We start from the raw sequence: 26401 nt of genomic DNA on the forward strand, positions 1-26401 counted from the left end.
GACATGACCTGGCCACTAGGGGACCATGCAGGCCAACAGTGATGGGGAGGAGTAATGTGGTGCAGCAGAAGCATGCCCGTTTGGAGACCTGCTCTAGCATCCCTAATGGACCGGCAATGATGAGACCCAGCAGTGCCAGAGGGTCAAAGGCAGCTTCAGCGGAGGACACTACACAGCACACGCTGGGATACAGACTATGCATTGTGTGAAGATGGTCTCTTTGGATGTAGAAGATATTTTGCCACTATTAGGGGTGAATGGAAGATATATTAAAAGTGAACCATTATCAAAACATGAACCATTGTCAATACTAGCTTAATGTAAAGAGAAAAACATGAACCATTATCAATACTAGCTTAATGTAAAGAGAAAAACATGAACCATTATCAATACTAGCTTAATGTAAAGAGAAAAACATGAACCATTATCAATACTAGCTTAATGTAAAGAGAACGCTCTATTCCAAAATGAATACAATATAATAAACATAAGCATTGTGAATGCAAACAGTGTGTTTCAGTCTGGAGAAATCACCTGACATTATAACCACATTACCTACCAGGCACTGCACCATAGTGATTCCCATTTCAGAATGTGGTCATTTTCTTAATACGTCTTTAATGGGGAAAGGGGTACAACTATTTAAAAGGGTTTCTATGCTGACCATTATCTGAAATCAACCGTAATGATTGCGAAGTTTTATGTTAATGACCGTTATCAAAGTGACTACCCTATCTGCCAAATTACCATGCATTTCTTACTTGCTACTATGTGACTTCATTTTTAGTCATGTGGTTGTGATGTTATCTAGATTTCTATGTTATCACTATTCAAACCTATAATACTGAACCTATGTTGGGTCTTTTGAAGTTGTTAGCACCATACAGTGTACAATCATTAGCCTCATAATGGATAATATCCATGCAGAGATTTCATAGTCTACATATTAAACAAAGTGTTCACCCTCAGCACAAAGGTAATTGTGAATCTGTAATAATAATTTGTTATAACACACGCTGACTCGCTGTGTCGGATGCCACATGGATCCTTTGAGGTGCAGACTGTTGATTACTGTAAATGAGAGCTGTTTCAGGGTGGATTGTGGGTAATTATATGCAGTGCACCCTGGGGACCGGTGGTAGGACTCAGGGGACAGTGACTCCACACAAGAGAGCGACTACGAAGAGAGCAACACATGCTAGGCTATCGACTCACACAGTGCATATACAACTGTTCAACAGGGCTATCTTTTAATTGGAATATCAATGATATGTCAAAGAATCCCTATAACACATTCACAAGAAAAGTGTGCATATTTTTATTTGATTGAACAGCATTATGTCTTAATGAACCTAAGATGCTTAAAGAAAACAGATGCAACTGTAGTTTTCTTCCAAACTATTATTATAGCTGCTAAATCAAAGAAACATATAATCAAAGTTAGATATAAAATCAAAATGAGAATCAAAATTGACAACTGAATAGGCTTTAGAACAATATTCATACAATAAGTAAACAAGGAATTGGGGTGATAGCACAATCAGGCCGACATTGTAATTGCAGGGATACAATTAAAATTGGTCACGTTAGCAACTGCAACACAAATTCATGGAGAACATGAACAGGGCTGTCAAGAGTTCAATATTACTGGCAAGGATAATAAAGACAATAAAAAATAACATTGTATAGGCCTAAATATATGTTTCTATAATTGTCTTTATGACACACACATACTGTACATTGGGAATTAAATTCGAATTAGAATGCACTGTATGGTAAAGTTTCAAACCACGCTGGGAGCCCAGCAATCTCGTTCTCTTCACTTGAGCTCATTTCGCCACTAATGACTTTGCCCCCTGATGCAAGCCAAGGGATCGGCAAAGGTCCTTGAAACAAAAAAGGGAAATATAGCAATTACTGGGACTTTCATCGGCAAGAAAAGAGATTAAAAACCCTTGTGGTTGTATAAGCACCAGAGTTGCAAACCATGACTTTTTCCGTAATACGCATATATTCAAACTGCAGTTCTGTTTTCAATACATAAAATGTATTATTTCCACAACCGTAATTCATTCTCCTTAACATGATAATGGCATCAGATGTGTTATGTATTACTAATCACGATTATAGCCTTTGGTGGTAGCAATGCATGTTGATTTCAAAATGCTGTGCATGTACGGAAAGGAAAGCTATTGCTTTTTAACACGGGCCTAAGGGACTGAAATTGTCCCCTAGTCTCTATATACCCATTGACACAAAGGGTCTCTTAACAATTTCAAATTATTACTTTATTTTCTCTAATATAATCCACCCCCTTTATTAAATCTTTCACCTTCTGGGACTTTAGCGATATAATCATATTACAGTGCTAAGATGTTTACATTTGAGAGACAGGCAGCTTTACTTGTTATGAACATGTAGCCTATACCCTAAGGACTGTTAAAATACGTGTGCATGCTATTTGGTCTAAATGAGGCTCGGGTCACCCATTACCTCAGGGCATCAGTCTAAGGCTGACTGAGCAGAAAATGGCCCCTGATATCCATAGATGAAATCTATTATACATTAAACATGCTTGTAAATATTCACTAGTCAAACCATTTGAATGGAAAATATTGTTTTGTTCAGAGGTCGGTGGGAATGTTGTCTCTAGTGGAAGTCCCATTAGAATAGGACCAACAATGACAACAGGAAATACCTATAGGGGACTGGAGAGAACATTAAGAGTTGTTTAACATGTTTGACTGTAGGACAGCAATGATACCAGAGCGATACATGATGGGTACTTATCATACTGGAGTAATCCGGGTTTAGACACCACGACCATTGGAAAATGATAGTTATAAATTGACGCTCAAGTGAATTGGAACTGCATTGCTGCAGCATATTATACTGTTACATGTGGTTAACTAAAAACAATTATGCATTGGACCCTCAAAGTAGCCAAACCTACAAAAATGTATAAGATTTGTTGGATTAGTGGTTTGTCTCTGTGACAGGCCTACATGGCCTAAAATGATTGTATCATGTTGAAGTCCAACTATGGTGTTACTGATTGTTTTTGTTTCTAGCCTCATATACAATTTGAAGAGCCAGGAACAATGTGCTCTGACAGATATATTCTTTATAAGAGAGTCGTGGTCTCTCTAATTTGACACAGTTGTCAGATATAAAGCTCCTTAGAGAGTGTGGCCATGCTCTGGGTAAGAATGGGGATTCCATTAACACCCCCACCTCTTGTGATCCCAATAGCGCAGAATAAAACATACACCATGACTGAATCAAAGACTACTTCATGCTTCAGACCTCATTTTATGGACTTGGTCTTCTAAAAAGATGGGGTTTTGTTTTGTTTTCTACATGTTGTAATATTTTTTTTTTATTTAACTAGGCAAGTCAGTTAAGAACAAATTCTTACTGAATGATACTAAACAATATCGTATAATATAACCGACTTATACTATGGCATTGTTGAATACTTGTTTCTGATTGAAGGGCATTCTAGAACGTGCATTATTTCCCTATCTGACATATTTGGATATGTCATCTTCAGACACCTTTGAAACTTTACTGCAAAAAAACACCATGAAACAGTTGATATAACCATTCATTATGTACCACTCATAATGTTGTAAAATCAACACACATCTTTCATATAGGTACTGTAAATTAGTGGTAAAGTACACCCACTGCCACAAACTTTACATAATGTAGCAGTACTATTTAAAGGGACATTTCTAAAATCTTCATAATCTGCAGCCCAAACCCAACATCAATATATGTGAACATTGTGTTTCTATGTTTTATAGAAAAAAAGATAGGAAGATACGTGTTTCCATTGATATCATCGGTGTGCATCGTGTGATTTTAACTAATTATGAGTAGGTATTACCTAATAATGGTCTACTAAGTGGTTAATGATGTCATTGGAAACACTTATCTTCCTATATATTTTTTACTACAAAACATAGAAACGCACCATTTTCACATCTGTTGATGTTGACGGTGGTGCTGGAGATGTTGAACATTTTGGAAATGTCCTTTAAATTTCATATCAAATGGCCTGACACAGAAAATCTAATCAATTCAACAGTAAAATAGATCATATCACATTCTAATGAAAACATAACATTCTCTTAAAATGTCTGTTCCCCTGTGCAGCCAGTCAGTCTTCTCCAGATGACGTGATGAATAGGGAACACTGATGGAATATGCATCAAAGTCGAGCTCATGATTTATGTAATAGCAGTCACTTGGACAATGATTAGCTGCTCTGTCAAGCGTGTAATATGAGAGGTACAACCCCTGGTTTATCAGTCATTTATCTGAAGTGTCCTGATATTATCACTGGATCCTAATGCCATCATTATGCCGCGCAGCATGTGCGGGCCAGTGTATCACAGCGCCGGCGACAGAGCCTGTCAGGAGTTCAAGCCTCTTCATTTGCAAAGTGCTCAGACATTGTTAACACTGTCAACAGTAAAATAGGAAAATCCACATCATACCAGAAAAAGGGGATAGCAGTACAGAGGCACTGAATATGTGTACACCAGTGGGTATGAAGAACTGTGTGTGTGTGTGTGTGGGGGGGGGGGGGGGTGTAATGTAGTTGTCAAGCTTATTTGGTAGAAGGATGTAAACAATAAATTAGAAATAAGCATACAACTAACAAAAAAAGATATGTCTCTCATACAGTACTTCAACTATAATGGGTTTAATACAAACAGTTCACACGTACTGTACATTACGAATAATACAGAGCCCAGGAACTCCAGTGTGAGGCCCGGGAAGCATTTCTTCCTGATGAAAATTCACTCACATACCTGTGAAAGAATGATGGTGTTCATATCTCCCAGGACTTTCCTCTACTCCTCAAGCATGCTGGGTATTATAAACGGCAGCTCCTCCCACGTCAATATCAGGAGAAGTCTGCGAACAAAGGAAAAGGGCGAGACAGAGACAGACAGTATAGGACAGAGCCATGACAATCATACGTACAGGAGTGGATGGAAGAAATTGCTCATAAACAATTTCTGTGTTCATGAAGAAGGTCCTGTTATTCTCACAAACATCTGGTGCCATAGGCTACACTAAAAGGAAGCTGTACTTTAAGTCCATCAACACCTCACACAAACAAATATAGTGAGGGAAACTGAACAGGAAAAGGAGCTCTTTGAGTTTCAAACAAAAGAGATCAGCCTTGCTGCCAACACAGACAGGGCACCACACCTTTACTCTGATGCTGCTCACAATCAAAGGAACAGCCGTCACCAGTGGAACTGTGTTTTTAAAGGATATCTTAAAAATATTAAATTGTGTGCCACTGATGGAAAACAATTGGGACTGGAAGCTTTACTGTACAGGTCATTCACACACACACACACACACACACACACACACACACACACACACACACACACACACACACACACACACACACACACACACATTATTCATTTGGTCCCACCATGGTTAGAGTTTTTCCTGTTTTGTTAAATATTTCCACTCATTTGACTTGAATGAATGCCACTGCAGTGATGCTTAAACCAATACATAATGTATGTGACTTGGATGTTTCAATACAGCACTGAGCCAATACAATGGGTGAGGGCAAAAAGCAGGAGTAAATATAACAGATAAAAAACAAAACTTCTTAAAGCTAATTTTAGTTACTACAACATCTTTGTTTGCTAAAATTGGATAACACCAATGTAAACTGCTGAAAGAGCAAGGTAGGCCTATATTTTTGTTGGCACATTATCATTAAACCAGAAGTCATTGCATCATGGCCCAGCATTTCCAGCAGAGGGGGCTGCTTACTGCAATCATATGGTGATTAATTGAGCTTGATTCTCACCATGCTGTGAACATAAGCTGTCCTACATGAAGTTATGTGAATAAAGGTCGCAATGCCTCTAATAATCCCTAACTCACTTACTTATAGCCTACATCAGAATCACATGCAGAATTAAGAAAAGTGTAATTTATATTATCACTCATGCAAGCTAATATCAAACCAGGTTATGTTCATTTTTATTAGGTCTAATTGTGCATGTTCCTCTAATTAGCTAACGAGAGACAAAAAGCAGGTTTAGAGCAGCAAAATGCAAATGACTTAGAAATTGCACAAAAAAGTAAATGGCAAGGCTGAGAATCATCTTTCATTGAAATGTCAGAGATAAATGGCTCAAATGTCACATCAATTAAAACGGGGGACAGTTAGTAGTTCATTAGAGAGAGCCATATTGCACCGTCGGGTAGCGCTGCCAACCCTTGCTATCTGGGGCAGACTGGCAGAGGGTCCAGATGGCACGGAAATCCTCAAAGATTTGAAAATGTTCTCTGCAGGGGTGGCGTTTTCTCCCCGCTCCCACCCTTACCACTGAGTGGGGTGTGGGCCTTGCCTGGCTTGCCACCCACAGAAGCTCAATTGGAAACTTGCATGGAAATATAGTACAGAGAAAGTGAGGAGAGTAGGCTACCTAGCTGCTGCAAGCTCATGAAGATACATGATTTATGAGTGGATCAAAGAAGCACCAGGAAAGTTGTGGGTGTTACAAATATTGTCATTGAAGTATTCTAGTGGGTGAGATTTGTTTAACTATATTTTTTCCTACCTGCTTTTAAAAGTTTGATTAGGCATACAGCCTTCATAAGGATGACAAATGGTATATTAACTGAATACTATAGTGCATGTGTGACTTTATAAGTATAGCTGCATTATTTGCTGTGGGGCATAGGGGGAAGCATGTCTGTCCAGATACGGAGTAAAGATAAAGTAGATGCAGCCGTTTGCCTCTTTTGATTGGCTGCCTCATTCACGTTGTGGAAGAAACCAGGAAGAGAAACAACTACACATTGTTACATGGAGCAGGCAAGTATTTGGAAGCGTTTGGGCATTATATAAATTTGTAGGCTACGTTCTTGTTTGTTATTTTCCTGACAATATTAGGCTACTGTCAATATTACTACACCAACACGTGCCATACATGTTTGCAAATGTTTTTGTTGTTAGAAGATATCAACGTGTGCTGCGCGCCTCATTTACTCGCTAATATCTGCATGGTCCTTGTGACTTCCCTATCACATTGACGTTGAGATTTAAAATGGTTAGGGTCATGTTCAGGTTTGGGGCAGTATGCGCGCGAATTCCTGAGTATAGTTTGCGCATTATTTAGTCTCGCGAGGCCATCCATATCACGTCTCGCTGACCACTGACAGACTGTTAGAATAGTTGTATCGCTTTGTCTGTTCATTATGTGTACAAATAGGCTAAATAAACATAGTATACTGTAAGCTATACTTAAATGCATACACGGTTATTTGCACCAAATGTATAAAATGTCTATTAGGCCTAATCAGCACATCAAACAGCTAAACTCTATACTCCTCATTTGCTTTTTTTTGGTAACGATACCCTTATCTAGTTTGTTTAGGATTAAAATAGTGTACGTGTGTCATATGTGTAAAGTACCCCAGTGTCAAAGCTGTTTTATTGCTTGGTTTGCCATTGTAGGCGCTGCTCTGCAACATTGCAGCTTGATTGTCTTAGTTCATGGCCCCCCCCCCCTCCCCCTCCCCCTCCCCCTCACCCCCTCTCCCCTCCACCCAACCTGGGAGTTGCTGGAATAGTTAGGGAGGAGTTTACGAGCTCTCCTTTTTCCTGGAAGCTATTATGTGGTTACTGTAGATAGAGAGGAAGGGAATTGAGCTATAGGTCCAGTTAAACAGATCTAAATCACTTAAATTATTATGACAGCAACAAATTATTGTATCATGGTTGTGTTTTTGTCTGTACCTCCTGTTTACTTTAACAAGTGCACGATGATAATGGGGAAATGTAAACCCATTGTTATTTCTAGACTTTATAACTGATGTGCAGGCCTGTATAGAAAATAGAGATTTCTTGGAATCAATGTGACCTTTATGTATTATAACCCCCATACCTCAAAAAGTCGCAATATAACATAGTCAATCATCTCTTCTTCCCTCAAAGTAAAAATAAAAAATAAAGTGCTGTCTGGTTATTGCCAAAATCCATCTCAGTCGTCAGAAAAGCTGCACGTTTTCACTGTTGTTAAGGGCTGGAAACCGGAATCCCCTTGGAGTTGCACCCTAAGGAACAAATTTAATGCTAGGAAAACATCCCGGCCATCAACCAAAAATGATGGATTGAAAATAATGTTGAGCTATCTAGGGAATCCCTCACCAGACAAGGGAACATACCGCATTGTTTTTCTCATTTATATGATATATAGAAAAGAAATGCGGGGAAAAAACGAGCGATTTATTGGTTAGATGGGCAGATCGTTTTTTTTCTTTCTCCATAAACAAAGAAATGCAGGATTTTAATGTAAGGATCATGTCACATCATGACATTGTTTCAAGGGTAGGTGTACAAATCATTAACATTTGACTCTTACGTGGCTTGCTTGCTTTTCAACAATTCCTTTAATATAGAATGTGTGAAAAATTCTGAAATTTAGCCACCTACATGAATACAACATTGCGTATGTTTCCCTACCAGGGCAATGACATGAAGAGTCCGAGTCAGTGCAGACAGAGGACCATCTCGTTGCAAAGTCCCATGGGAAAGATCCAAGTCAGCGGATGTGAAAATGGTGTGCACACCATCCAGATCCTAATGGATGTTCCACCTGCAGAAAGGTACTGTACTGTACAGCCACCGACATTCTAAACAAAGGTGTGCAATTTACAGGCAGACAGCATCCACCCGTGTGATCGAGTGCTCCCTATTCCTCATTGGAAGCAGGGGCATTTTTGTTGATCCCCAAAGAAATATCCCAAAGAAAGTTGGGCAAAATATAGGAGACACTAGAAATATGAGGGGCACTAGAATACAGTTGAGCTTGAAATTTGATTTCTGATGGCACATTATTCCTGCAGTATATTTGAGATCTTCTGAAATCTAACTGTTTATTACCAACAGGGGTGAATATTAGAGTGGAAGGCTAGGTTCCGCTAAGGGCATAGGGAACATGGCCTTTTCTGTACTGTATACCGGTATGTATTTTGCTTCCTAGTTAGAACTGATATTGGTCAGTTCTAGAAAACCATTTTACACTCCTCAAACAGGTACAGTGGGATTTCAGAGCAATCATTGCTCAATAATATTGACTATTTGCAATCTTGAATGATTGGAACTGATTAAAATCTGCATAAATAAGTATGTACTCTTTAATTTTCAAGAAATTCCAATTTTCAGGTCCATGCCCTACATTTCAAATTGGTTTTGATTAGATGGAAATTAAATATCCCTGTATCACAGATTCAAATTTGATCAACTTGATTGGTTTGGGAAATTAAAGCTTTTTCACATTCACCAAAAAGGAAGTCACCCTTTTAGTAATGTATGGAAAACTGTAATTTCTGGAAACATTAATGCTCTTGTATATTTTAAAGCAATATGTCTGCTACCTAGCTGTCTCCCATCCCCTAAAATTCATCAAGCAGTAAAAACATTATACTTGTTAATCAGCAGAAGTGTAGAAATGAATAATATGGAATGTGATTATGGAATTTGTCCTGTAACCATGCACAAGCACCTTTTCTGCCCCTCGTTCTGGATGTGGTTTAATTTGTGTGTTCAGGTTCAGTGAGAATATGCAAATGAATTTAATGATTTGCATCAGTAGATGCTGCGTTTAATATAATTTGCTATGTCGGTCATCAGAGTAGTTTCTATTAGGCTGCAATGTATCTTCCCAAATGTAAGAACAAGTAAGGATTTAATTTGGATAATGTTTGAATGTTATCACGATCAGTTAGATACTGGCATTGATCAATTATCTGATTATGTCAGCAACAACTTCATTGTAAAGTAGCCTATACAATTAGCATCAAAATGGCAAAACAAAGCAACAAGAATCCAATTGCCTAAGCCAGTCTTATAATTCTCCAAAAAGTGTATCATTTTTTGGTTTTGGTCCAGGAGTGTTTTGCACTAGAACAGTTGGCAGCCAATGATGTGTGCTTGGTTGAAGCCTAGGGTAGCATTGTTCAGTGCAAAACAACAGCAGTGGTAACAAAGCATTTGCCATATTGAAAAAGTGTGATTGATAAATGACATTATAGTTACACAAATGCACTTGAAGCATTGCTTACACACCATGACCGTCAGCTTTTCTAATAGAAACGTCTCAAGCCCCTTTTGCTTTCTAACAGATATGGCTAGGCAACATTTGCTGAAATAAACCTCCGCCAGTCTAACGACAGCCCTGAAGGCAGCGTCAGATGAACAAATTCATTATATCTCAACAACCCCTGTTGGGGACTAAGCCACCCAACACACTGTTAACCAGCATTCCCTTTTTAACATGGCCATAACATTGTTCACTGAAAAATGATACACATTTTGTTTAAAGGAGATTACTATTATCTGAAATATGATGCTTCTCACCCCAAACAGAGACATGTTATACAGAGGAAAAACACAGACTACTTTTTTTATTAGGGTGAAAAATGGAAAAAGGCTGGACTTTTGGCCCCAAGACATTTTGTGGGCATATTATTTTACAATGCTTTGATCAATTTTTCTGTCAACCTTACTGAGATGTGGGAGAGCTGGAAAAAGCAATTTAGCTTGTGAGGTCCTCAATAGAAATGTAGTGCAGATGTCTGTGTGTGACATGTTGCATTAGTTCTTGAGTAGTCTTTATTGCCTGATAATGTTGCAAGGCGATACTGATATCAATCATTCTTTAACAGCTACCAGTATGCTGCAATTTTGTAACAAAAATAATGCATACAATAATTGATTTAATTCAAAGGTAAAGTAGTAAAGTGATATATTCCTGCTTTAACAAACAAAAAACATACAGTAGGACAAACAGAAAATGTGGTGCTCTAACAGAAACTGTTAGAAATTCTGTCGGCGGGCCCGCGTATGGTTCCATAGATATTCTCATTAATAGTACACGGATAAACAATGAACACTCGGTCTCATTTGCATATAGATATAAACAATATATTTGTGCATCTGAATTCCCATCACACATGGATCATGTGATGCGCCGGAAATCCTAAGTGGCTCAAACCAAAATTGTCATTATACTTCCCTATGCCATAAATCCAGCTTTTTTTCCTCTCTCACAAAGCTGTATAAATCTTTGTCTGATTTTTCAACAGTGCACATTGTTTTTAGTTAATTGTTTTCATCTGTTTGTGTTGCCTCTGATAGCAGGGAAATCTACCATATGCTCTTCCAAAAGACAAATGATTAGCAAATGAAATTCTGGACAGCTGTCTGACTGGAAGCATTTGGTTGATAGCATTCTGCTACCATAATTAGCTTAAGCTTTGGGTTAATTAACTTTCTACCTGGATATGCATAATAATAGCAGCACCCTGCACAAAACCAAGGAGCTTGTGGTATATCAGCAGGAAAGGCTGTCTATATTTTATATTTCAACAGCATATTTCAATTTCAAGAGGCGATATAACTCGGGAATATCATCAAAAATTTTAGATTTTCCTTTCCGAGCCAGATAATTCTGAAACAATAGGGGTGTATTATGTGGCAGAAATGCCATTTCTGAATGTAATTAAAATGGATGAAAGCAATCACTGATTTTTAAATGCTTTTGTTCAGCATCAGGCCTGCTTGTAAAAGAAATACCCATTGAGAGGAGAAAGAGACAAGAAAACCTTACAGTACACGAGTAATTAGTATTTTGTACGAATGTGCTCACCATACTTGTTATAGTAAGGCATAAGAGAGGAAGACTGTGTTACACACAAGAGGAATGGATATTGTCAGTGTTTTAGTCTATTTAGCCCCAGTTAGTATAACCTATACTCTCCATTGTCATAGACCACATGAGGCCGAGTGTTTGATTCGTAACTGTTCTCCCTCAATTTTCACTGTCAAACTGTCTAAGCATGCCTGCTATATTCTGTCTAATACCCCAGCTGTCACAGCAGTTTTAACACACTGCTAACACTAGTTCCCAAACTCGGTCCTCGGGACCTCAAGGGGTGCATGTTTTGGTTTTTGCCCTAGCGCTACACAGCTGATTTAAATAATCAACTAATCATCAAGCTTTTGAATCAGCTGTGTAGTGTTAGGGCAAAAAACAAAACTTCCACCCCTTGGGGTCCCGAGGACCGAGTTTGGGAAACGCTGGTTAAACTATGTCATCATTTTGCATTTAGATTTTATAATGGCCTTAGGTACTGTAGATGTATTTTGTTTATCTGGCCTAGTGCTCAGCTGCAGGTTCATTAAGGTGCAGTTCCCTGTGGCCCTTGGACCCATCTGTGCTCTGTGCCTATAGCTCTGTCTCCTGGGACTCTTTCCCCAATCAGGCTGCCTGTGTCATTTCCTGTGGAAACCAACACCTGTGTTGACACACTACCTGTAAACAACCCAATACTGCCATTCATTTGTGAATGTAGATTCACCCAGGGCTGAATCCTAACTTGAGATCTGTGTGAAAATGGGAGCACAGATCTCAAGTTAGGCCGGTTTGGATTCATGTTGGATTTATTTCACCCAGGGAGTCAGTATTTTTTTTAAACCGTTCTAGATCAGAATGTTCTATTATTATCTGAAAATGTTTGATGGCAGCATGATGCCATGTGGCTTGTTTTTGAGACCGAACATATTCTACATTTGTGCTATTTAACACTGTACAGTGTATGGTGTACTGAGGTAGGAAGATGGTTGTTCTGACATCTTGAAGAGAAGTACGAGTCAATTATGGCCAAGTGTTGTTCTTGCTTATCTTACTGCGGCACCAAACAAGGATTTAGTCAAGGATTTAGGGGTGAGGGGGGCGGTGGTGGGGATCATGGTAAGCGGTTCACAACAAAACACTCAAAACTCCTGGGAACGGGCACTGATTTAAAAATAAATTACAGAAGACGAAGCGCTAACACTCAAGGGCCCTCAGCAGGGCTGGCATACACAGGTGAAGATTACCCTCCTCACTAATCAGAGGAACAAGGCAGTCATTTGCTCTGAACACAGACGGCAATTAGGACTTGGTGACACTGGATTCCCATAATGCCTTTGTGCTTGACATGGTCAAATTTCGACAGAGGCTATCCATGCAGGGTCACTCTCCCTCTCTCTCAGCCCAGGATAGACAGTTGTGGCTCCAGAGGTCCTCATTCCAGGGGATCCTTAATACATTTACTCCCTCACTGCCTTGTTACTGTACCACTCTGGTAATTAGAATCTCCTTGGAAGACACTGGAGACTAGAGGCTGAAAACACTATTTAAAACTGCTCACTAGTCCCATGTAGATACATATTGCTGAGTGGGTTGTATATGGATGATAGAGTAAGAAATAAGCCACTGGTAATGTGTGTCTACTTAGAGTCCATGGTTACTAAGCCGTGTGCTACAGCCAGCTTGAAGTACCTCACTGTCTCTGTGGCTATTGTAGCTAGATACTGTAGTGGGCTACCAGCGGAATTTCAACTGCTTGAGTAAGCTTCATTGAGCAAGTGGCATACAATTGTAACACACCCTTTGCCTTGAAGCCTATCAAGATCTTCCTTTTTTAGATAGAGCATGAAAACAGCCTGAAATGACTATCGAGTCCTAACATCTTAAGAGTTAAGTATCTGCTACTGTAAGGCTAAGGAAAATATGGACCGGTCTTGCCCTTTTCTGTTTCATCCTCTGGCCCGCCATGTTAGCCATGATTGGTGAAGGAGAACTCTGGTAAGTGGTGCCAAACGTGGCTGCCAATCGAGACAGGATGAGCAAGATCACACTTCACAGGATGGAGGAATGAAAGCTGAAGGTTTTTCCTCCTTCTAAAATACTCTGACAACAGTGTCGACAATTAGATGAAAGCAATTCCTTTTAATGACGGTAGATACTCCCACCAAAGTATGTCCCTGATACACCCTGTGCAGTAGATGGCATAAGTCATACTGTAGAAGACCTACAACAAGTTTTGACAAAACATGGCAACAATATTTTTGTTGATGCGGTATCGCTCCCCGATTTTATTTTTTTAACGTTCATCCTAGGGTAAATTAAATAGCCACCCTAATAACTATATACATGCTCAATTCATTATTTGTATTAGTTCAAATAAAATAGGTAGAGTGCTAAACGACTCTCACACTGCACAGCAATGATTTATGGTAATTGCAAATCGATTGTGACAGGAGCACAATATTAGAAATTCTTTCAACTCACAATCCACTATCAAGGGAAATATGTTGTCCTCTGACGCAAACCCTTGCCTGTGTGGAAACGAATAACCGATGGAAAACACAGGTCACAGGATGTAAAAAATATTCCGTTCTAAACTATGGAAAAGTAACATTAAAATTGTGCGATTTTTAAAGGGCCTTCAGGAATTGAACACTTCATTTGTGGGTTGGTCGGTATACAAAAGCTGTATGCAATTTGGCTTTCTTTTTGTTTATCTCAAGACACAAGTATTTCTCCTGGGAGAGTGTTATTGTAATTGGAAGAACATTGAAGACATTGATTGGATATCTCTGATCTCACATTTCAAGGTCATGGTTTCTAATCTTCCTCTCATAAAGTTTCTAAAAAATAAATTATTTGCTTTTTTCTGGTGAAAGAGATGCTCTCGTGCTTAATCTGAGTTTACAAATTGCATATGACGATAAAGAGTACAAACGCCCAGCCTCTCTCAATATGTCTTCAGCTAAACTAACTTTGTAACATTTACACAATAACATGTATGTTTGCTGACTGTATTATATTGACTTGTACTAAATGTGAATTTCAATGTAGGATCACTCATACACCCTCATTGTGAGGGTCTATAGCAGAGGCCTGTGGGATAACAGCCATAGTGACAGGTCTAAAGTGTGAGTGGAGGTTAAAGGTCCCATGCCTTAAGCAAAGGTGCTCTAGCCTCTGTCCAGTAGATTGTAAGGCCTGCGGGTCCAACAGGAACATTTCCACAAACAATATCCCTGAGCTGTCAGTGTGCAGTGGCTGGAACATCCTCACTGAGAGAAAGAGAGGGATGGGGATGGGGGGGATCTGGAGAGGGAATAGAGAAATTCAGAGAAGGGAGAAATGAGGAGAGAAGGAGGGAGCGGCGATTTGGGGAGGGGGAGAAGGGGGTGAGGGAGAGACAATGAAAAGTAGGGGCTGGCTGGGCGCTCACCCATGCCGAAAGAGATTGCTATGAGCCAGAGCCATTGTTTGACTGGGTCTCGGCTTGGGCTAGGTGTCTGAGTTGTCAGCACTTGACTATAAACTCAACTGTGGTTTGGTGTATTTTGATATGAGTATTTACACCTTTTATAGTGTTCACACCTACTGTAAAATAGCGCCCCTGAGAGTTTCATTACAACCACAAACACCTAGGCTATGCTGCTTTCTGAAAACTGAACTGCACCATAACACACTAGCTAGTAAACCTCAGCCAGGAATGTTGAAATTGTTTTTTTTGTTTGTTTTTTCTTCTTCCTTGCAGCAGTGTTAAAAAGTACACCATGTTGACTTACGTATTGTGGGTTCAAAAAAATATGCTCTTGTGTTTAACAAACTAAATGTGTATTATTAATACTATACAGGATAAACCAATCTTCCAAAAAGGCACTTAAATGGTGTCATTATTTATTTACACGTCCGTACACCAGTTAATGGAATTGGCGGTGTTGAGCTGCAACACAGCTTGGGGTCTACTTTACCGAAATGCACATGTTAAGAAATGGCTATCCCAGTAGGGTCTTTACATGTCCAATATGGGTCAGTCCACTTGCACGGACCTAGAGGCTGGTCAGCATCACAGAGCAACCTCATCTTCGTTAAGTGATGCTAGCTCAACCATAGGCAAAGTGCTTTCCCAGATGCAAGTCCAAGTTTTGTCTGTTGCTTGTAGGCACCCCTTTATATTGATATGCTGCCTTTTTTTACTGGGACTAAACTAGTTTTAGAGCCTTGCTGCCATAAGAATAATTGTAAATCCTGTTATTTTCAACAACTGACATACAATAACACTGTTGCATGAAATACTTAGCTTTTGATGTAATGCCAAACTATTCAGCTGTTTCCTTCACATCAACAACCTCTGTCAGTTTGCATACAATGAAACACTTTTGTCATTACTCTATCATTCATGCCCTTTCATTCAGGACTTTTATTACACACATGACATGCTATGCTATGATACCGTCTAACCGAGAATGGTCTCTTATTAATCTTCTTTGTTTTTGCTTTTCATATCTCTCACAGAAGTGACGACGCCTCCCTAAGCTGTGTGGTCACTGCTAGCAATGGCCAAGAGGAAATGGGCCCAGAGTTGCAGCACTGCGTGGAATGGCTTCTGGCCTACTTCAACGAGCCGTGGACCGTGGGGAGGCTCCCACTTCCAGTCTTTCACCACCCCACCCTGCATGGAGGTCTGTCGCCATGGATAAATACTTTTTCAGAGCCATGACTGGAATCAGGCTTTCACTCTTAATTGTCAGTTACCTCACTTACACTCTCTGGCTCACTGTGTTATAATGAAGTATTTTATGGCAGAGAGAGAGAACAGAACCCGGAGCTGTAACTTGGTTCAGTAATCTGTGGCAGCCCTTACCATGCGTGTTAGTCTTGGCCGCTGTTCCCATGATTCTTGGCACATTCTTGAAAACTGATCAAATTCCACTCTTGACATGTTCAGACAGGAAGCTTTTTTTAATGAGAACATGTGAATGTTAGTAAAGTTTCAATGAGGGCATTGTTGGCTTGACCAGTCACCCACAGCAGGAGACAAGAGAGCCTTCACAATGGACAGTTAGTGTGCTTTCAAGAAATCGCTGTGATTTCATAGTTTATAGGCAGCAGTACATTTGACCGAAGATAGGTAGGCAATTATTAGAGCATTTTCTGCAAGAATAAATGAGTGTCATAATGCCATAAGACATTGTTAAAATGATACACTTTGGAGGCGAAAATCATTACCAAGAAAATGTAAATATAAGTCAGTTATACTTTCAAGTCTGAATGCTTATTGTATTGAAGCTGATCATTTTCCGAAGAGGTTTAATTTAGGAGGAAATAAAGCGCACCTACACCCAAAAAATATGACAGCACTCAAATCCACTCCACTGCATGTACTCAACAACCGTGCTACTCTTCCCCTGCTATTAGGTTTTAGTTGCAGTCTAATTTCATGCAGATCCACACAGTGCTTGAGTGATGGCATTTTCAATGAGTAGGTACTCCATTGAGACTCTGTATACTGCAACGAGTCCCACGCTCCCGCAAAGGCAATGCAGAAATACATCAGGAGCAATTACGATATCAACTTCCAGCGTGATTCCCTCCACCACCAAGTGCTTGTGTACCCGCCCCGGGCTCTTTCAAATCGCATCTCATCTGAAGTCTTTGGGGTTTTAATTAAATTTCTGGATAGATGGAATTCTTCATTAGTACCTGATCTGAATAAATGATTGTGCTCTGTTAACCCCCCCCCCCCCCCCCCCACACACACACACACATACACACACACACACATCTCTGTTGTTCTGAGGTTGGGTAAATAGATGGTAGCCTAGGAGTGAATTGCTCTCAGTGGTCCAATAGCTGTAACGGTTGTCAGTGAAGACATGTTAAATGCAGGCAGCATGAGTATTTGTCTATTGAGGGAAGAAAATGCACTTTCTATATTTTTGATGATCATCAGAATTTTTACATTTTCTTCTGGTTATGAGGATGTGTTTACAGTTTGAATGAATTGCTAGTTATACTAACCTGTTGTTAAGTGCCCTCAGGAGATTAATGAAATGCATAGAGTAATTAGAACAATTAATTTCCAACATAAAGGCTTTGTTTTTTTGGGGTGAGAAAAGCTGAATGTCACAGTACTTACAGCTTCACATAGGAATCATTGCCTCTACTTTTTCAATGTTGTCACATTCATTTGCTCTGTCCGTATAAAATGGAACCACTTTTAATATTAAGCTTCTTTGCGTAAAGTAGCAACCCGGTTGAGGTGACATGAAACAAGATGTGGAACTTGTTTTCCTTCACTCGCTGTCATGTACCACATCACACACAAACTTTGGTTGGTCGAGAAGAGATGGAGAAAGTGAGTGTGTCTCCTCAAACACAGACACCACAGGTTCTCAGAATGATGCATATTCTTTCATTAATTATACATCCATATGTAAAAGACGAGAGGATCTTAGTCTGGGTAAGCGGCACGGGGAACATGTGGGGAGGGGGGAAGGGCGCTCTTCAAAGCCCATATGACTGGGTTCCTGCAGGAGTCTGAACCTCCCTCTGTGCACAGCGCAGTGCGAGATGAGACTCTCCAGGACCCGCCCCTGTGATGTGGAGAGGAATTAGGGAAATGAACGTTTTCAGAATATCGAATAATCAGAGAATCATGAACACCCCGTCAGCCTTCAAAAGTATGGATCCCCTAAGACTCAGGAGACACTTTGACTAGGAGCCAAATTCTCTCCTCCCTGCCATTAGACACAAAGGATAATGAGGGGCCGCATTTCCACTATTATACTTTATTCTCACAACTACAGAGGGTTGGGTAGCAACTGGAAAATGATCTCTCCAAATCTCATTGTTAGTTAGCTAGGCTCATGTAGTGTGCAAATGTTCCACACAGCCACCTACACAACATTATGAACGGCTAATAAACTACTGGATTTATTATTTTATGTACAGTATTACATCTAAAAAGAACAATTACGTCAATAGATTTAAAATCATTTAATCCATTCCTACCCATCGATTTTAGTCCCAGCCAATCTGGCCTCTCCAATGTCCCTGTCACCTGTGCTTATGGTAGGTAATGACCTGTGACATGATTATGGGAAGTCTGTAAAGGTGTAAGTGGTGCCCCTCAACTTTTATTTAAACAATTGACATTGGTGTGACCCTATCTAAACAGGGTCTTGACCCCAGACACACCATATTAAGCCCTTTATGAAGTATGGGGCTAAGGGACCGCTCTCAAATCATTGCTGGTCACCTGAGGTGACCCTCATGAAACTCTCTCCAACACTGTTGAGGCCGGAGTTGTTTAACCTCTAGATGTGTAGGTTTATGTCTGTGGAACCAGTATAAACCTTTTTCTTGTTTGACTAAGAAACTGGGGGTGTAGACTCACTTAAGACATATAGTGCAAGTTAACATAGCCTTGGTCATGATGTAGAGTCTGTCAATTTGACATTGATTAGTTGTTTGTCGATAATGTGTACATAAATACTGATTTGTATCTGTAGTCAGGAAGTGGTGCTGTTTAGCCACCAGAGTCACAGCGGTATCAATATGTAACACACGCCATGCACGCAAATCCATAATTTACAAGCAAGAGTAATCTATTTAAAAATTGAGGATAATGCTTCCTCTCTCCTCTTTACATGAAGTCTGCCTTCGTAAGAACCCATCAGCTCGTTGACAGCGTGATTATTACCTGAAAAATGATTAAACAGTACCTACGGGCCTCGTTGAAGACAAAGAACTCACATGGGTACGCATCAATCAAATATATCCCCTTCAGGTGTTACACTTATTCCCCCCAGTTTAGGCAAATTGCCTTGTTGGCGTGGCTTTGTGTAGCGGAGAGTGACTATAAGGTGAGAGCCTAGGGAGTGAAGGATGTTCGCTCTGTAGAAGAGATACTGGGGGGGTTACATGTTTTCACACAATGCCAATTTAGAGTGATTTCACATACTGTAGATCACTTGTCATGTGCTCTCTTAGACCAGAATGAGATGGAATGCTAGATGGCTAATTGACTGTGTAGGATGCATGAATTAAAAGACCAACAAGCTTAAGCTGTTCACTATTTCACTTTACAAAGGTACGGTTCAATTGTACATAGCTAGTCAATGTTCAGAGTAAAAATAGATCAGATTTGAATATATTGCATGTCTACTGTAAGTAATCAGAGTAGTCTGGTAGTACAGCTAAAGATAATGCTACCGCTAAAGCGTTAATGAAATCAAAGCTGTTAATGTGGCTTCTTAAACTGCAAATAATTTCTGAATTCCACCATTTAAGAGAGCCTGATATAATGAATCTACTCTCAATAGAAAGCAATTAAAAGGACAAATTAGTCTTATTAACCTCGAAGTCATCCCACTGCCACAAATGGTGTGCAACATTCAAATTATTTTTATTCAAAAAATTAGAACAGATTTGGTGTCTATTTGGCCTCTCTTAATCCTTTTAAATGGAAGAGCGACCTTATAATTGTAGCTGTGACCTTATCTAATATAACCTAGATTGTCCTTCTTCAGAAATAATTTCCTTCATGTAAAACTCTTTCTCTATTGTAGCTGTTATTGGCAGAGAGGTTTGGAAAGCTCTTTCTTAGCTGTCTAGTAAAGATGCACTATTCAGAAATCGCTCTGCCATTTGCTGGTTGCTAAAATCTATTAGTTTGCATAATTCAGTTTATGTTACAAAACAAGCAAGAATAGTGTAGAGAATCATTGTACCATCTAAACCTCTGAAGTATTTTTTCCATACCCCAAAATAAAGTAATTTTAGCTGTTTGAAGCTGGTGTACAAAACTGAAAGTAAAAGACACAAAAACAAAACTTAAGCACAGGAAGCATAGACATTGAGCACATGGAACAGATCTACCGCTTAGACTTGCTTTCATTGAGAATGACAGATCTGTAAATCACATTTCTGGTTGAATTTGGTCAGGTCACCCAAAAAGTTACATAAAACCAAATTTTATTTGTCACATGCGTGGAATACAACATGCGTAGACCTTACAGTGACTTGCGTACTTACAAGCCCTTAACCAACAACACTTATTTTAAGAAAAATAAGTGTCAAGAAAGTATTTACTAAAATAAACTGAAGCAAAAAATAAGTAAATAAAGTAGAAAAATAACAAAAAAATAAAGATCAAAAATAAAATAACAGTAGTGAGGCTATATATAGGGGGTATCGGAACAGAGTCGATGTGCGGGGCCACAGGTTAGTCCAGGGAATTGAGGTAATATGTACATGTAGGTAGAGGTAAAGTGACTATGCATAGATAATAAACAGAGAGTACCAGCAGCTTAAAAGGGAGGGGCGATGCAAATAGTCTGGGTAGCCATTTGATTAGCTGTTCAGGAGTCATATGGCTTGTGGATAGAAGCTGTTAAGAAGTCTTTTGGATACAGACATGACGCTCCGGTACCGCTTGCCGTGCGGTAGCAGAGAGAACAGTCTATGACTAGGGTGGCTGGAGTCTTTTTGACAAATTTTAGGGCCTTCCTCTGACACCACCTGGTATAGATGTCCTGGATGGCAGGAAGCTTGGCCCCAGTGATGGACTGTGCTGTACGCACTACCATATTGCAGTTTTAACTCATTTACTGCCTGGTGATGTCACCAAAACAGGCTGAAATTTCAGGTGTTCTTTTCAAACAGCTAAAAGGGCATTATCATAATTTTCACAATTTCACTGTATTATTCCAACATCATAGTGTGAAATATTCTGTATATAAAATACAGGAAAATCACTTTTTTTTTACTGCACTGTGACTGATTAGGCGTCAGTCTCTACTTTTATGCCTCCGACTCACTCCCTCTATTTTTCTCTCTTTCTCTTTTATCTTGCAGATGCCTTCACCAGCCGGGTTCTGCAGACTCTTGTGCGGAACGTGAAGGTGGGAGAGACGGTGTCGTATAAGCGGCTGGCTGAGATGGCAGGAAACCCCAGGGCCGTGAGAGCTGTGGGAGGGGCCATGAGGAGGAACCCGGTCAGTAGGGCTCTCTTTGATTGACACGTACACTCCTCTGAGATTAGCCATAGGTAGTCAGGACACCACAGTTGGCTTTAGTTTGACCAAAGGTATACCTCTTTTAGTAGTGGGTATCAAGTACATGGGTATGAAGTACAAGTACATACCTGTTACAACTTCAGTAAGGCACAGACAGCTTTAGCATCCGGCCGTGATCGGGAGTCCCATGGGGCGGCTCACAATTGGCCCAGCGTCGTTTGGCCGGTGTAGGCCGTCATTGTAAATAACAATTTGTTATTTTTCTTCTTAACGGACTTGCCTAGTTAAATAAAGGTTACATTTAAAAATATATATGATTTATTCAAAATAATAATTTAACTCAATCATGCATTATTGTAAAGGCTATGTTCAAATGTATGGCTCTTGTAGGAAACCAGTCATATCCTCTATCTTTTTTTACTGGTGATTTTATTCAGTCTGTACAAAATGAAAAGCTGGAGGGAAAACGCTGTGTCTGCTTTTGATCAGAACCTTTGATCAAAGCCCGTTTAGCTCTGCCCATGTAGTGCTGTGGGCTAGTCGACTAAACTAAACTCCACAATTTGCGATGGAGTTGGGCGGAGACTTGTGTAGGCCGACTGGTGCTCCGACTTCACATTCAGATTACTTTTTTTAATCAAAAACTACTGATTTCAACACCCAAAGAATAGCCGCAATTACACAGAACAATGTCGTTCATTTTATGTGACATCGGAGCTCCAGTCGGCCCACACTAGTCGCCAGTCAACTCCATCGTAAATCGTGGAGTTGAGTTTAATCGGCTAGCTGTGGGCATGTGTTGGAGGCACTGCACAGCAGTAGTAGTGATAGTAGTTTTGTGAAGACACACACATTGTATTTTTACAAAGTAATCAATGTATGTTTTAAAGTCTAAATGTATGGAAAAATAAGTACAATATTATGTGTTATGTCACTCTGTAATATGCACTAAAAGTACTCTTACTCACGATTACATTCTAGAGTAATACCTTCCAGTTAAACAATAAAGAGTCTAGCCTTTTGGCTCATGATCTAGAATCAGATCCTCTCAATGTCAATTACTTGTCAGTACTGCTGATACACTTGGGCTTCAGCTGTGAAAAGCTCTGCAAAGTATTGATTTTTGCCTCTCTGTGGCACTTCTTTACCAGGATTTGAGTATTGATAAGCTTTAGTGTTCTTTCCCCGAGTGAAGAGGCTGATATCCAAAGGCCTTGAGAGTACCCTACCTAGACTGCTCTTCAAACCCGGGGAACCCAGTATCGATCCACATAGCGTTGAAGCTTCCCTCTGTCAGTAAGGTTAATCTGGGGTCTGAAAGTTTTATTGCTGTTGACATAAGAGTGGTTTTAATGATCGATTTAAAACGCATAGGATTTCCTACAGTAAGAGAAGGGCTGAAGGTACAGCCATCAAACCGTGACAACCAACCCTGAACTAGTGAAATCTAGTTAAATTACAGGGCTATGCCAGCTAATATGTAATTACTAATAACATGCTTTTAATATTTGATCATGACAGCAAAATCCAGGTAATATGCAGGCAATATACAGGCGGAGTAAGAGCAACTCGATGTAAGCTAGGCTAACGTTTGAAAATGCAAACAACTGTTATAAAGTTCCCGCCCTATTGCCACTATTCTTGTTGGGATTCCACAATGAATGAACTTGTGTAATCTCGCTTGTTTTATCCTTCACCAGTCATTTAGTTTACAAAGAACTCCAGACCCCCTGGCAGTCATCTGCAACAAGAGTAAACGCACCATCGACTTCCTCTTTTTAATGATCACAGGGTTATCAGATCTTAATGTTGACACCCTCTCTATTGAATATTCATCCTGCTGGTGTTTTTGCCCATTAATTTTTGATTGCTGCTTTGCTTTATACTATTAAAGAGTCAAAAATCATTTATAACCAAAGACGGAGAGTTCACGTTCAATGTGGATCCGTTCAGGATCAAACCAGACACTTTTGACGTGGCTTTTTTACATGATCAAATGAAGGGAAAATGATGTAGATTCATGTTTTCATATATAGCAAATCAGGGATGCTTCAGTGGTTCTGTGTTATCAAAGCATCAACAATTATGCTACATTCACAGTGTCTGTCTGTGTCAACATGAGAATGCAGTCCCTGAATTGTCACGTCACTTGACTAAACATTGTTATGACGTGGATGTATTATCTTCATAACTAGTGGTGTGAAACATAAGGAGAGGCTTGTTCAACCAATTGTACCCCCAATATTGCCAAAACATGCCATTTTATTCATCTCTCCACCTCAGGTGCCTCTTCTCATCCCCTGCCACCGCGTCATCTCCAGCAGTGGTCAGAGTGGGATGTACATGGGCGGCAAAGGTAACCATCTCAAACAATGGCTGCTCACCCACGAGAAGGTCAAAGAGGAAGACTGAAGCACAATGAAGTGATATAGTAAGACCAGTGTGGGATTATATTTTACAAAGCAGGGTTGACGTGTTATCCAGAAAACTTCTATAACCATTCTGAAACCACTGTACTTCCTGAAACAGTTTTCTTTGTGTTATATGAGTGAACACCAACTGTTATTTCTGACCGTTTATCACAGTAAGCAAGCGAACTCCTTTATCCTGCTTTGTGAAATACAACAGGAAGCGAGATGCGATGTCAACAATGAACCACAGCTGAGGAAACCTGTGCATAGTTGCGTGACATGTGCACATGGGGCGGCTTCACAATTGAAATGTGTGTCAGCTGTGCCTTATTTAGAAAATGCTGTCTATAACCCAAGGGAGAGCTTTCATGTTTTCATTTTATATCTGCTTCTGTTCTGCTTTGTCCGACTGTCCAGTCTGTGTTCTAATTGAATTCATGTGAAAGAATAAAGTGGAGGTTTAAGGGAGTGGCGGTGTTCGGGGGGTTAGTTTAGAGGCCTCAGTCTACCCCCCCTAGTGGGCCCTCAGTTTTAGAACGGCGGTAACAACGCTTTCTGCATCCCGGCAGCACAGTGAAATAGATTCTAACTATACTGCAGCGGGACAAGATAAGACAATCACACCCATAAAGAACAACTATGTTTATGCCAATACTACTGCTCTTATGTTCTACTAATCATACTGTATAGTTAATGTTGGTCTGAAATTAGAAGGCACTAAAATAACTTTAACATTGAACATTAGGAATTAGAAACATATGTTCCCATGGGTGCCAGTTTGGGTTGCCAGTTATTGTTGGAATGGTTTCTCTAAATAATTATTTCCCCAAAAATATGTCACTTGAATCGTTTTCCTCCCTATGCTAAATCACTCTTTGTACCTTTCATTGGTTATTGTATTTCCTGCCAAGCGAATGCTTTGTTCAACATCCAGGAAAAAGGCTTGAAATTGTTTGTGATTCATTAGTTTTTCTTCATTTTAAGATTCACCTACAACGACAGTGTTGAAATGTATTTTTATTTTTCATAAATACATTTGTTTCAAAAACTTCATCTTGCATAACCAATTATTTGAAATGTTGTAGTTATACCGGAACAAACTGGAGATAGTTTGCAATAGATGTTATTGTGTTCAGTTAGCCATCTCAAATATGGCTGAAATTTGAAGCACCATTCAGAGAATAATATTAGAGCTTCTTTCTTGTAAAAATGCTGATTTCCATTAGAGGGCAGTGTAGAACGGGAAACAGGCATACAAATTCAGCTTTCAATCTTCAGTTGAACAATGGGATCAATTTCCAATTTGATGCCATTGAGATAAATTATATATCTTTCCTGACAGCGAGGTATATGAAAGCAGCCTGGTAAAGAGTGCATGGACATTTTTCTGGGAGGATTAGATTGACAGTCATTTTAATCTATGCATTTTATCATTTCTGCTATTCTATTTTTGAAAACCAGTATCTCACCGACTTTTACTGATTAATCAATGTCTACTGAACTGTAGTACATTTTGAAGTAGCTTTGAATGCATCTCTGCCGTACTGTTGGACTCACTTACAGCACTCTGCCATCAGAGCACAATTCCAGCCTCGATGTTGAAGCAGGCAGGCAGAAGGCTGTAGACCGGCAGATGAAGAATGAGTTTCAGTGTGTGGTTTCACACAGGACTAATGATGCCTGTGGTGGCTACAGGCTACAGTCAGCCCGTAACCAAGGCTGCTGTGACACAGCCACCAGGGGATCATATTTAAAAGGAGCACACTCTGAAGTGCACTGTAAGCGCCCTCTTTGCTTGTGGCTAAGTCAAGTCTATGTAACAGGCTACACCACACAACAGAGGGGAGTAAAAGGTAAACGATATGTTCTATGTATTTAGTCAGAGAGACAGGCTGACAGATTAGCAGATGTGTGAGTAGTTTGGCCGATACATTTCAGGGATCAGAGAAAAATGCAGTATGCACTTAGATAACTTATTAGTATCATGCATGTGCTAGTACTCTGTTTTAGTATCATCCTAGCCATGTGATTCAATGGAATTATAATGGAATTATGGACGCCATTAAAAGCGGTTGAGACTACTATTTTATTATCCGCTCTGTTAATCTCTGCGAAACCTCAAATTTTGTCCTAATATTTGCTTGTGTGTGTGTGTGTGTGTGTGTGTGTGTGTGTGTGTGTGTGCGCGCGCGCGCGTGTGTGCAGGCATGTGTGTGGGGGTAAAGTGGATGATATTGAGTCTGACTTCATAAATCACCCAGACACTGATAAACTCCCC

General features: G+C 39.8%; 1 protein-coding gene across 3 annotated transcripts; it reads left to right on the forward strand.

Moving 5' to 3' along the window:
- Positions 1 to 6423: 6423 nt before the first annotated feature.
- Positions 6424 to 25176, forward strand: LOC115193725 (methylated-DNA--protein-cysteine methyltransferase). 3 transcript variants are annotated; one of them, XM_029752672.1, is made up of 6 exons: positions 6424 to 6586; positions 6741 to 6874; positions 8528 to 8667; positions 16206 to 16372; positions 21552 to 21691; positions 23996 to 25176. In XM_029752672.1, the coding sequence occupies exons 2-6, from the start codon at positions 6866 to 6868 to the stop codon at positions 24122 to 24124; spliced, it is 585 nt and encodes a 194-aa protein (XP_029608532.1). In that variant the 5' UTR covers positions 6424 to 6586; positions 6741 to 6865; the 3' UTR covers positions 24125 to 25176. The 3 variants fall into 3 exon arrangements, with proteins under 3 accessions (XP_029608532.1, XP_029608534.1, XP_029608533.1); XM_029752673.1 differs by lacking the exon at positions 6424 to 6586 and having other exon boundaries at positions 6713 to 6874; positions 23996 to 24143; positions 24341 to 25176; XM_029752674.1 differs by lacking the exon at positions 6741 to 6874.
- The last annotated feature ends 1225 nt before the right edge of the window (positions 25177 to 26401 follow it).

This window comes from Salmo trutta, chromosome 5 (genome assembly GCF_901001165.1).
Source record: "Salmo trutta chromosome 5, fSalTru1.1, whole genome shotgun sequence".
Taxonomy (NCBI): Eukaryota; Metazoa; Chordata; class Actinopteri; order Salmoniformes; family Salmonidae; genus Salmo; species Salmo trutta.

Bases quoted from the DNA above. Each gene is read 5' to 3' on its own strand.
- LOC115193725 (XM_029752672.1), top strand. The intron at 8,668-16,205 runs GTACTGTACTGT...TATCTCTCACAG, and splicing joins GATGTTCCACCTGCAGAAAG to AAGTGACGACGCCTCCCTAA. The intron at 16,373-21,551 runs GTCTGTCGCCAT...TTTATCTTGCAG, and splicing joins CCACCCCACCCTGCATGGAG to ATGCCTTCACCAGCCGGGTT.